General features: G+C 41.4%; 1 protein-coding gene across 1 annotated transcript; it reads left to right on the forward strand.

Annotated features, from left to right (window-relative positions):
- The first annotated feature begins 3,884 nt into the window (after positions 1-3,884).
- On the forward strand, positions 3,885-7,155 carry LOC128733690 (cyclin-dependent kinase 5 homolog). The gene is made up of 4 exons (XM_053827453.1): positions 3,885-3,993; positions 4,085-4,295; positions 4,354-4,906; positions 4,966-7,155. Exons 2-4 carry the CDS (start codon positions 4,128-4,130, stop codon positions 5,112-5,114), a joined length of 870 nt encoding a protein of 289 aa, XP_053683428.1. The 5' UTR covers positions 3,885-3,993; positions 4,085-4,127; the 3' UTR covers positions 5,115-7,155.
- The last annotated feature ends 5,429 nt before the right edge of the window (positions 7,156-12,584 follow it).

The following is a 12,584-nucleotide window of genomic DNA, read 5'->3' on the forward strand; positions in this document are numbered from 1 at the left end:
ACTCCAGAACTAATCAAGCAACTGGAACCAAATTTGAGATGTGGGCACAGAACAGAAGTGGAAGTAAAAATCCAAACACGTACATGCTTCATTCTACAGATATTAGCAAACCTGGTGGTAGCGAGTCACTTTTTTCCACGAAAACACACGAACGCATACGAATGCACACGAAAGCATGTGAAAGCTGCTATGCGAATGGCAGCGAACGTTCTGCTTATATTGCTGTTATTCGCTTCTATGCGAAAAACTTCCCAAAGAAAAATAAAAACAAAAAAGTCTCTGTTACCAGTTTTGATCGCCGAATCTTTCGGACTTCCACTTCTGTTCTGTGATGTGGGTGTTTTTGGAGTCAAGAATTTTTTTTCTATGGTGAATTGAGACCTCTCCCCACTTTAGGAGAGGGGGCTCCTATACAAATGAAATACAAATTTTCTCATAACTCGAGAACTAATTAATCAAATGGAACCATATTTGGCATGCGGGTGTTTTTGGAGGCTTGAATTTTTTCTATGATGAATTAGGACCCCTTACCTTTTTAGGAGGGGGACTCCCATACAAATGCAATACACATTTCCTCATAACTCGAGAAGCAATCAGGCAAATGGAACCAAATTTGGCCTGTGGGGGGTTGTGGAGGCAGGATTTTTTTAATGATGGTTGATAAATTTTGAAATACTAAATTACTATAATAAATCATTCGGTTATTTTTTTGTGGTTTGGTTCAGCTGTCAAGACAACCGCAATATGAGGATTTTTCTTGCAAGCTGCAATAATTTCCGTAACCCAGCAGAGCTGCCACAAATATAGATATTCGTGCATGCATAAATTTGAGACCCATCAATTATTTCAGTTGCTGTGACTTCTGGCTCTACTAATGTTCCTGAATTTCAAAGTACTCCAGAAACTATTTATGTTATTTAAAAAATTAGATCGAGAAAATAAAATACTCCGGAGAAAACGGTAAGGTCCCAAATTTATGCATGCACAAATATCTTCTTTTTTTCTTCATCCTGTCGGAGTTACTATGGAAACACCCATGATTGTTTGTTGTTCGAGTGAAAAAATGTAAACATTGTTTAATTTTGCAGATCAGCTGAAGAGGAATATATTATACGGATAAGAAGTTTTATGGATTGTGGCTTCGCAGTTTTTGGACATTTCAGGGAGAATGGCCAAATACGCAACGGAAAGTTTCTTATCAAAACGAGATGCTGTTCGAGAGCAAACTTGTCAACGGAGCGACCAATATGAAGTTAATGTTTGCCTCTGAGTGCACTCGAATGTTTAAATTCGTACGATTGTAAAAAGTATCCTGAGGCAGGGCTTTCAGAAAATTATGGCCGCAAGCCACTACAAAAGTTTGAATCCGTTCGGTTATGTTGCACTTCAGCTGATCTGCAAAATGAAACAATGATTTCATTTTTACATTCGAACAACAAACAATCATGAATGTATCCATAGTAACTCCGTCAGGGCGAACTCGACGCTCCTCCAATGAATATCAAAAGATTGGGCCCACTTGTGCTCAATATCCGCCATTATCGCTCGTGGAAAGCTGGATAGACCATTTGTCGACCAACATTTGAAAGGGGCGGATAAGCCAACTGTCAAACAGAACGAGTGAGAGTTATTTTTTGCTGGAGCAGCATAGGAAAATGAACTCTCACTCATTCTGTTTGACAGTTGGTTTATCCGCCCCTTTCAAATGTTGGTCGCCATTTTACGAACTAACAACATTGCTGATATTGATATTGCTTTCCCGTGGGGTCATCTGTGGATTGTCAAAGTACCAGGACGGGAAAGCGCAATATCAATATCAGCACGTTACCTTGTCGCTTGCAATTGCAATACAAAATGGTCTATTTATGGCAGCTCTGGAACTCAGGAGTGCACCATGTAAGCCGTGAGTCTACAATATTTTGTTGAATTTATACAGAATCCTTTTGCATTTACAAATTATTTTTCTGCGTGAAGTATCAATTTTCGACCAACCTTAGAAAAGAGCAAATAAGCCAAACGTCAAACAGACCGAGTGAGATTATGTCGTTTTCATTTTTGTGGTGTAGCTACACCGTTTGGTGCTACAGCCAAAATTTGTTAATTGAAGATAGAATTAACAAAAGGGCGAATGTCGCAAGCGTAAACAAACCGAGTGAGGGTTGATTTTCCTATGCTGGTCCAGCAAAAAGTAACTCTCACTCGTTTTGTTTACATTTGCGACATTCGCCCTTTTGTTAATTCTATCTAGAATTGGGCCACGACTATCAAGTCGTGTTCGTTAACTGGGCTGACTGACAGTTTCCTGAGGGGTACGCAAATTATTTTTGTCTCTGATTTTGAAATCTTTTGTGACTCGGAATGCATATTGAAAACCTGGTTAGGTTTAAAATTGGAGTAGGTAAACATTTCGGTCTGCTGTCTTTCATTCAGGTATGATGCTTAATAATCGACTGTTGATATGACTAGTTTGTTTTTAAACAGACAATGGCCGTATCGTCGGGAAGAACAGCGACAAAGCGCAAATATACCACATTACCTGTAGCTAAAAAGTTAGACGTAATCCGTAACGTTGAGTCCAGCAGATTATCCCATGAACAACAATAAATATGATCTTGATTCGTATTTCTAGACCCCTCAAATGATTCATTTTGACTCATTTACACTCAACCCCCGCTAATATGAAAAACACCTCGTTCAGATCAGGCAAATTCATTTTTAATCTGAATATTTGGTAACTCTATTCACTTTCACATACGCGCAAGGCACGCACCCTATGACCTTGTTGTTTTGATTTGACGAAAACAAACGTTTTGAAAACATGTCGAATATGCTCGAATTCTGAACATCCAGATTGTAGAAATGGAAATTGGCTCGACAGTATCAACTAAAATAGTCTATTTTGAGTGCTGGAGAGAGGAAAGTTGTATATGAGCTATATTGCCAAAGCTGCTGAGCAAGAGGAAACGTATAAAGTTTTTTTTTTTGCTTTTTTCCCATTTGCCCGGTCAACTTAACCGTCAATTGTGTATGACGCTTGATAAGTTTTTAATATGAACGCATTCATACCAACGGGGTTCAGATTAAAAATGTTCAGATTAAGGAAGGTCATTTCAGCGGGGGTACATGGTATGACGCTGGTCTAATAAGCCAGTCATCATATGTTCGAATCCCAACTAGGAGAGGCTGTTAGAGTCAATAGTATCGTAGCAACCTGCCCTGCAATTGTCCTGCACTGTAACAGCTGGCTGCGAAGTCTGTCGTATAAAAACAGAAGGTCAAGCACAGAGAACAGATTAACAGGCTCGAAGTAAGTAATCGATTTTTTGTGTGTAAAATCTGTCGGTAGTGCCCTCCAGAAATAGTTTGCCAAACGCATAAAAAAATATCCTGTACCTTTATCAATATTTCTTTGTGCTGGAGTTACATAGCAGCGATGGCAGCGACATCAAGATTTAGTTTGCCACTTACTGCTCGAGGGGTGCTCTATTGAAGGATTACTCGTAGATTACATGAAAACCTTTTACACACTTTTTGTCAATTACCTGTTAGTCTGTTCTCTGTGGGTCAAGTTCCGATAACGGAATGTAGCACCTAGGCTTTGCTTTGCTTTATGGTTTTATACTGAAAACTCGAAGCAACACTCGCGTGCCACAGAGTGGTCATGTTGCGAAACATGCTCTTTTAAAAACTGACTGGTTTTTTATTGGACGATGGAATTAATGCGAGTGTCTCGTCTGTTTATCTGTGCTTTACCTTTTGCTGGTGGTGCGTTGTAATCATAGTTGTTGGAAACCCCTTGAATATTTTTTGTGCGGATTTTGCAGTGACTGCATACAGGCCTGAGTATTATCGATAAACAAACTTTTGTCAGAGGAAACCCCGGAGAAAACCAAAATTTTGGTTGTGACTTGTGGCAGCTTCAAGAAATTTTCTTTGCTGTGAAACTGCAATTTAAAACGCTAGTAAACTGCGGCTTCGCTCATCAGTGAACAGGTATTAATATTCACCATTTAACAATTAAGCAAAATAGCAAAACAGAGCTTTACTTATGCTTACACTGCTTTAAATTTGAATGCTATTGCAGAAACGATTGACCGTCAGCCGCTATCTCACAACGAAGAAAAAAAATGCAAAAATACGAGAAACTCGAGAAGATTGGTGAGGGAACATACGGAACTGTTTTCAAAGGTAAAAACCGAGATACCCTGGAAATCGTGGCACTGAAACGAGTTCGTCTGGACGAAGATGATGAGGGTGTTCCGAGTTCGGCACTGCGTGAGATTTGTTTGCTTAAGGTAAGGTTGTTCTCGACACAAAACATTGTTCATATTGAAAGAGTCATTATTTTCCCAGGAACTGAAGCATAAAAACATTGTTCGACTGTACGATGTGTTGCATTCGGATAAAAAGCTAACTCTCGTCTTCGAGCACTGTGATCAGGATCTCAAAAAGTATTTCGACAGTCTGAATGGGGAGATTGATCCTGATGTAGTGAAGAGTTTCATGTACCAGTTGCTGCGTGGGCTAGCGTTTTGTCACAGTCACAATGTTCTGCACCGGGATTTGAAACCGCAAAATTTACTTATTAATAAAAATGGAGAACTGAAGCTAGCTGACTTTGGGTTGGCTCGCGCGTTTGGTATTCCTGTTAAGTGCTATTCAGCCGAAGTTGTAACGCTATGGTATCGACCCCCGGATGTTCTGTTTGGAGCAAAGTTGTACACAACAAGCATCGATATGTGGTCTGCTGGTTGTATTTTTGCTGAGTTGGCTAATGCTGGTAGACCACTTTTTCCGGGATCGGACGTAGATGATCAGTTGAAAAGAATTTTCAAATTGCTTGGAACACCTACAGAAGACACTTGGCCTGGTATTACTCAACTATCAGATTACAAGCCTTTCCCGCGTAAGTGTTCAGCTATTATAGGTCTGCAATTTGTTAACTGTAATCTATCATATTTTTAGTCTATCCTCCAACCACGTCCTGGAGTCAAATTGTGCCCCGCCTGAATTCTAAAGGACGAGATCTGCTACAAAAACTATTGGTCTGCCGTCCAACACTGAGACTGAGTGCAGAGCAGGCGATGGCACATGCGTATTTCACGGAGAACTGAAAGCGATTATAGCAGTTGAAACTGTTTCTTACCAGTAGCGGCGGAAGCACCAGCGGCGGCAGTAGCAACCGAAAATCGAGCAGTTTTTCAGCGGCATCTGGAGTCGCGATGGATCCGATTGATGAATAGTTCCGTTTGTCGAACGGTTTTGGTCTATCATACAGCATCGCTGCTGTATTTTTTAGTCGCCTTCGTCTAGCCGATTGTATAACGATTCTCCGTAAACTATTCCGCAGGAAAAAGCCGCAGCTTTTTTCTTAGAATGTATCAATAATCAAAAATACAGTAGACTAATAAGTACTAATCCCCAGAAAACTACAAAGTACAAATCCGAGAAAGTGTCGATTTCCGCGAAACAAAATTATCCGTTAGCAGTGGCGACTCGTCCGCATGTTCTACCCTGGACAGGTAACGAAATTTAATCTTATGTAGTTCCATTTTATTTAACTACGAAACTGACGAGTAAAACGTTCAACACGACGAGCACGTTGGTTCAGCGATCTCATTGAACAAGCATACCAATTAAGCATGTTGTTATTCTTGAGTTCGGTTCAATAGGACCATTGAACAAAAGGATTCGGATCATAGCTAAAATTGATACAACAGTTACGGTGAAGCTTCTCTTTCGCCGATTGAAAAATTACATGAGGACAACAATGGGGAAAACCGAGTTATAAGTTTGATTCTGATGGCAGTAAGTTCCTTAACGAGCTTATGCAAATGCCCTCATTTTATAAGGAAATGATAGACGAATTTGCTTGTAAAGTAAACCGTCGTATTCCGTTGTTATTTGAATAATGTTTGAATATGTTTGTATGATGGTTTAAGTATGAAATGCAATAATAATAAAAGCTGCATTTTGATTTGTTTTTGTACCCACGAGTCACCACTGTCCGTTAGTGTGGCACGTAATTTTCAGCGGAAGTAAAGTTTTATACAATTGAACAATTGTATATGAGCTATATTTTACGTTTTGCAGATTGATTCAGTGTATTAGCTTAGGATATTATATTATTAACAATTAGCCTAATACTGACGAATAGTAAACATTATGCATAATAGACATACCTCACATAATCTCTAAAATATAAATATATTCATGGTCATCCTCTGATGGATTGTAAGTGTAGCGTGTATAAGTAAGATCTCCCACCCGGTTGGTTTCGAGGTAGAATACTGGCTTAATCAACCAGTCATCGTACGTTTTAATCGCGACTGGGAACGACTGTTGTTAGAGTCAATAGGGTCATAGCATTGGTCCAGCAATTGTCCTGTACAATCTGAAATCTGTCGAATAAAAAGCAGAAAGTCAGATTCCGAAAATGGAATGTAGTAGTACCGAGATTTTTCTATGCTTTTGAGTGTTCACTTAATAGGGTATTTAAAACATTTGTCAGTTAAAACTGAACTACGAATTTTATGCTGTCATCACGGATGACAGGATGGCATTCAAGTTGTCCAAATAGGTCATTTTGAATTAGGTATTAAAGGCTTTTGCTTTTGGATAACAGATCCATGCAAAAAATAGGGGATCGTCCCTAGAAGTCAGTAAAGTTAGCGAAACAAGAAAAAAGACAAAATTAGAGGTGAATTCTTTCCAGCGTTGTCTCGTTCTAAAATCCTAGTGAAGAACCATCAAATAAAATTATCAAGGATCGTTTCAGGTTGGTTGAAGTTATCACATTCAAAATTGGAATTTGATTTTTCAAGTCCCTTATTTGATACTGAGGTATCATCAAGTTAAGACATTGGCGTCCAATGAAAAGTTCAAGCTGTTGTTGCGTTGGCATATTAATTAATAGTTATAGGAAATATGAAACGACGATTTATAACTAGTCTTGTAAACGCTAATCTTGTAACCCAAAACCGGAAGCTGGGTCGCATAATTTAATTGAAAAATCATTCCTATTTCATCATGGTAAAACTTAGATGCTTACCGGGATAAACGAAAATTATGATTTTAATACGTGTGGTATGCCAAACATAAGTGTATAACTTTAAATTTGGGAAGACTAATTGCATAATTCGAAGTTGGGTGATTGAAAAGTTAAAGTTATTTGGAAACAAATATACAAAAGCCCAGAAAATCATTCATAAATCTGTGAATTATTTGTCCGAATTTTGGAAAACTAAAAACAAGCCGGTAAACTGCTTAATAACTGACTTTTCTACATATCCACATCGGTTGTTTAACGGCTGGATAAAACGTACCATCGATGTCTCGTGTACCTGTGTGCATAAAATAGGCCTGGTGGTTCTCAGCCTTTTATCTGCAACTCCTATCCGGTACCTCCATGCGGTACCAGTTGGTCGTATCCTAACAGATAGGGGGTTAGGAGTGGCTCAAAACGGTGTCTGTCTTCCATGTTAGAGTAAACCAATCATTGCTATCGTGCCAGTGTGGGAATGTTGAACCGTGCTGCGTACGGTGGGTCTTTGGCGAGATGAAGGGTCTTAAGACAGCAAAAAGTTGCAAACACAGCAGCACAAAAGAAATCACGGGTCGGAACAATCGGCAAAGGTTGACATGTCGTGCCCATGTGGTTTCATTACTTACTCACTTATGTGTCTATGTCTGCCGGTCCGGCAGAACAAAGGGTGAAATCAGAGTTCTCCACTGCCGAAGGTTACCCGCGATGGTTTTTACCTGTTGCCAGCACAAGTTCTTGTCTACAGCCCGGATGTCGAGTGTTTCTCTGCAAATCGCGTTCGCTCCTTTCCGCAAGGTGTGTCCGATCCACTTCCACCTACGTTCACGAATTTCTGTCGCTATCGGGCGTTGCCCAGATAACACAAAATCGTAATAGAAAGTTCACATTAAATCGTTTTCATGTCAATTTCACATTGGAATTGTATAATGATTGGAGTATGTCAAATCTAAGTGAACAATAAGTTGTTTTGCAGTCGTGCGTGCCTTCATATACAATTCATGACTGTGAATTATAAAGCAGGATAGGCGATTGCAATATTTGATTATATCTTAATCATATATTCAGGAGTATTTAGTTGCGTGTTATAAAAACTACGCAAAATAGAATTACAAATAATTGACAAAGCTTTCGCACGTATATCGCCTCCACTTTGGTACATATATGTTCTTATATGGCGTGAAATATAACTTTTTCGTTCAGATATGATTTCGTATATCTCAGTTGCAATCGAGATATACAAACCAAATGGTTTACTGGGTGATGACATCTTCGCTGAGACGTACCACGTTTCACAGGCATACAACAACGGATTTACGTTTGAGTTGAAAATTCGAGTTTTCAGGTATTCTCCGTTGAACAGGAGACAGGAAATATCATCGCCTTTCCGAAGTCCCCTGCATGTTTCAAACGAGCTTGATAACGCGCCCAAAATTCTCACCATCTATCGAGCATTTAATCAGTCTTATCAGCTTGCCGGGAAAGCCTTTTTGGTTCATAATTTTCCATAGCTCTTCACAGTCGATAGTATCGTAGGCGGCCTTGAAATCTATGAATGGGTGGTGCGTATGGATAGGGACTTGGTATTTTGGAGGCTCTGTCGCAGCACAGAGATTTGGTCCATTGTCAATCGCCCGTCTACAAAGCCGGCTTGATAACTTCCCACGAATCTGCTTGCTAGCGGCGATAGACGGCTAAACATAATATGAGAAAGCACTTTAATAGGTGGCGTTGAGAATGATGATCGCTCGATAGTTCTCACGTTCCAAATTGTCACCCTTCTTGTACTTACTTACTTACTTACTTAATTGGCCTAACGTCTTATGACAAGGCCTGCGCAGTATAATTTCTCCATCTGTTTCGGTCCATGGCAACTGATCTCCAGTTCCGCGGGCACCCAGTGCTCGCCAGATCTCGCTCCACCTGGTCTTGCCACCTCGCTCGCTGTGCCCCTCTTCGTCTTGTTCCTGTTGTTTGATGAGAAAACCATTTTTGCAGGATAGTTGTCCGGCATTCTAGCAACATGTCCTGCCCAACGTATCCGTCCAGCTTTAACCACTTTCTGAATACTTGGTTCGCCGTAGAGACGCGCGAGCTCGTGGTTCATTCTTGGCCTCCATACACCGTTCTCTTGCACTCCGCCAAAGATGGTTCTTAGCACCCGCCGTTCGAAAACTCCGAGTGCTCGTAGGTCCTCTTCTAGCAATGTCCACGTTTCGTGCCCGTAGAGGACAACCGGTCTAATTAGCGTTTTGTACAGTGTGCACTTTGTACGGGGGCTCAGATTGTTCGACCGCAAGTGTTTGTGAAGTCCGTAGTAGGCCCGACTTCCGCTGATAATACGTCTTTTAATCTCACGGCTGGTATTGTTGTCCTCTGTTGCCAGCGAGCCAAGGTATACGAACTCGTCGACTACCTCGAACTCATCCCCGTCGATTACCACGGTGCTGCCCAAGCGAGCCCTGTCGCGCTCGGTCCCGCCCGCCAGCATATACTTCGTTTTAGACGTATTTATCTGCAATCCAATCTTCTCTGCTTCGCGTTTCAGTCTGGTGTACTGATCTTCCACCGCCTCAAATGTTCTGCCGACAGCATCCACGTCGTCAGCAAAGCAGATAAATTGACTGGATTTATTGAAAATCGTGCCCCGCATTTCGATCGCCGCTCGCCTTATAACACCTTCAAGCGCAACCAATGTTGAATAGCAGGCAAGAAAGACCATCTCCTTGTCGAAGTCCCCTGCGAGATTCGAATGGGTCCGACAATCGAGTTTCTGATAGAACTTCCGTGTGTCGTGAAAGCGGTACAGCTGTTCGAGTTCTTCGCACTCCTTTTCCTCTTGGTGGCGCTTCTTTTCCTTGAAGAGTTGGGTTTGCTGCCTCCGCTTCTGTTTGTATCGCTCCACATTCTGACGGGTGGCTCTACGCAGCATTTGTACCCGCGCTGCGTTCTTCTCATCCAATATCTGCTGGCATTCCTCGTCAAACCATTCGTTACGTCGATTCGGTGCCACACTGCCTAGGACGTTCTCCGCTACGCTGTTAATGGCTGTTTTCACGGCATTCCAACAGTCTTCAAGAGGGGCTTCATCCAGCTCTCCCTCTTCCGGCAGCGCGGTTTCGAGAGATAACGCGTAGTTTTCGGCGACCTCTGGTTGCTTCAGTCGCGCTAGATTATACCGTGGCGGGCGGCGGTATCGTATGTTGTTCACAACAGATAGTTTTTGACGTATCCTTACCATCACTAGGTAGTGATCCGAATCAATGTTAGCGCCCGGATAGGTTCTGACGTCGATAATGTCTGAAAAGTGCCGACCATCTATCAGAACGTGGTCGATTTGTGATTCTGTCTGGTTGGGTGATCTCCAGGTGTACCGATAGTAGAGGTTATGCTGGAAAAAGGTACTACGTATGGCCATGTTCTTGGAGGCGGCGAAGTCGACAAGTCTTAGGCCGTTTTCGTTCGTTTGCGAGTGAGCGCTGAACCGTCCAATCACCGGTTTGAATTCCTCCTCCTGACCAACCTGAGCATTACAGTCCCCGATGATAATTTTGACATCATGTCTTGGGCAGCGGTCGTATTCACGCTCCAACTGCGCGTAGAATTCGTCTTTGTCATCATCGGTACTTCCGAGGTGAGGGCTGTGCACGTTAATTATGCTTATATTGAAGAATCGGCCCTTGATTCTTAATCTGCACATTCGGGGGTTGATCGGCCACCACCCGATCACCCGCTTCTGCATCTCGCCCATCACTATAAAAGCTGTGCCCAGCTCGTGTGTATTGCCGCAGCTCTGGTAGATGGTATGACCATCTCTATACGTACGTACCATCGTTCCTTTCCAGCATACCTCCTGCAGCGCTACGATGTCGAACTTGCGGCTCTTCGCTTCTTTAGAAAGCACGTGGGTACTTCCGAGGAAATTTAGAGACCGACAGTTCCATGTTCCTAATTTCCAATCGTTAGTCCGTTTTCGTCGCCTGGGTCTTTGCCGATTGTTCCGATTAGAGTTATTATTATTACTTACGGAGTCCATTGCTTTGGTTTTTTAGTGGTTCAGGCTTGCAAAGCCCGCAACCAACCCCACAGTCTCGCCGGAGGGCCAACGTAGTTCGAAGGAGCCCTCCTCCCCTGTCAGCATACGACCTTGGTTTCCACCCTTCTTGTATATTGGGCATATTACTCTCTCCTTACACTCCTCCGGTAGCTGTTTTGTTAGCCAGATCCTGACTATCAGCCGCTACAGACAGGTAGCCAACCCATCCGAGTCCATCTTGACAAGCTCCGCTACAATGCCATCCTTGCCAGCTGCCTTGTTGTTCTTGAGCTGCTTCGATCACTTCACCTACCCTTGCGAGGATGATTGAGAATTTTTACAAAAGTAATGAACGAAGCAACTATTGTGAATCGTATATTTATAACGTTCAGTGGTTGGAGAATTCGCGAAAAAGTGATCGTTTGAATCGATGAACATCCCTCATGAACACACACTATTCGCCTGCCTCGGCGATAATGCACGCATCAGCTTTGAATTTTATCACGAACAGAACCTCAATGTGAACATCAGAATTCGTTCAAAAATTGAATATTGAACATTGAGTTGGTTCGATTTATCGGATATAGAATGTCCGGGGACGCCAGAAAGTATTCAAAATAATATTACCACGAAAAGGGAATAGTTTAAAGTAGTGTTAGTGGCTTTACAAGCACCAGAAAGCAGTAATTTGCACTTTTGCGTTGCTCACGATATTCGTATATTCAGCGATGCTATGAAGCGTGAGTGTATGATGCTCATTGTTATAGGCGAATTGAACCACTCGCGTAGCTGTTTTATCATGATAAAAACCGTTTGCCGATGCTCGGCGTATATATTCATTTGGCGAGTTTTCCAACCTCTGATAACGTTAAATAATAACTCAGTCGATTTTATTTCAGTTACTAGATTCCTTAAGGGGGCATAGTACCTTTTACACCATATTTTTTGCCTTATTTCAAAAATTTATTTCTCAATAATGCGAAAAACCAATCGAATCAGGTTTTTTGCTTTCAAAACATTGCATTTTATACTAATATTTACAATTTTGTTTTCATATGGGAACCTCTTCCCCTTTCCCCTACGGCTCCTTGAAGATAGTCATTCAAAAAAAAACAAGAATTGTGGTACCATGAATTGGCGCTGGGGGGCTTATCCGAATTGAAAAATTCCAAAACGACATGAAAGTATATTAAATTATCTCGTGTTTGACCCATGCTTTTTTTAAATTCGAACGCATAATGAAATGGCGGACATTCAAACGTAAAAGTAAGGTTTTTAGTCGAATAAATTGACTTTAAACATTTCTAAAAAATACGAAAATTACAATATCGAAAAAAGGATGTGTCAAACACTAGATAATTTTTTGGCTTTCGGCGATGAAGTTTTTATTCGCTGTGTAATCGCTCCAGACATGCGCGGTACAAATAGTTGTAACTTTGTCAATTTTTGGAATTCATCCAAACACATATGGTCAAAATGTTAATCATTCGAAATAATCAAAAAAAA

This window comes from Sabethes cyaneus, chromosome 2 (assembly GCF_943734655.1).
Source record: "Sabethes cyaneus chromosome 2, idSabCyanKW18_F2, whole genome shotgun sequence".
NCBI lineage: Eukaryota > Metazoa > Arthropoda > Insecta > Diptera > Culicidae > Sabethes > Sabethes cyaneus.

Coding starts and splice junctions, on each gene's coding strand:
- LOC128733690 (XM_053827453.1), top strand. CDS start 4,128: ATGCAAAAATACGAGAAACTCGAGAAGATTGGTGAGGGAACATACGGA. Junction 4,296..4,353: donor GTGAGATTTGTTTGCTTAAG/GTAAGGTTGTTC, acceptor TTATTTTCCCAG/GAACTGAAGCATAAAAACAT. Junction 4,907..4,965: donor AGATTACAAGCCTTTCCCGC/GTAAGTGTTCAG, acceptor TCATATTTTTAG/TCTATCCTCCAACCACGTCC.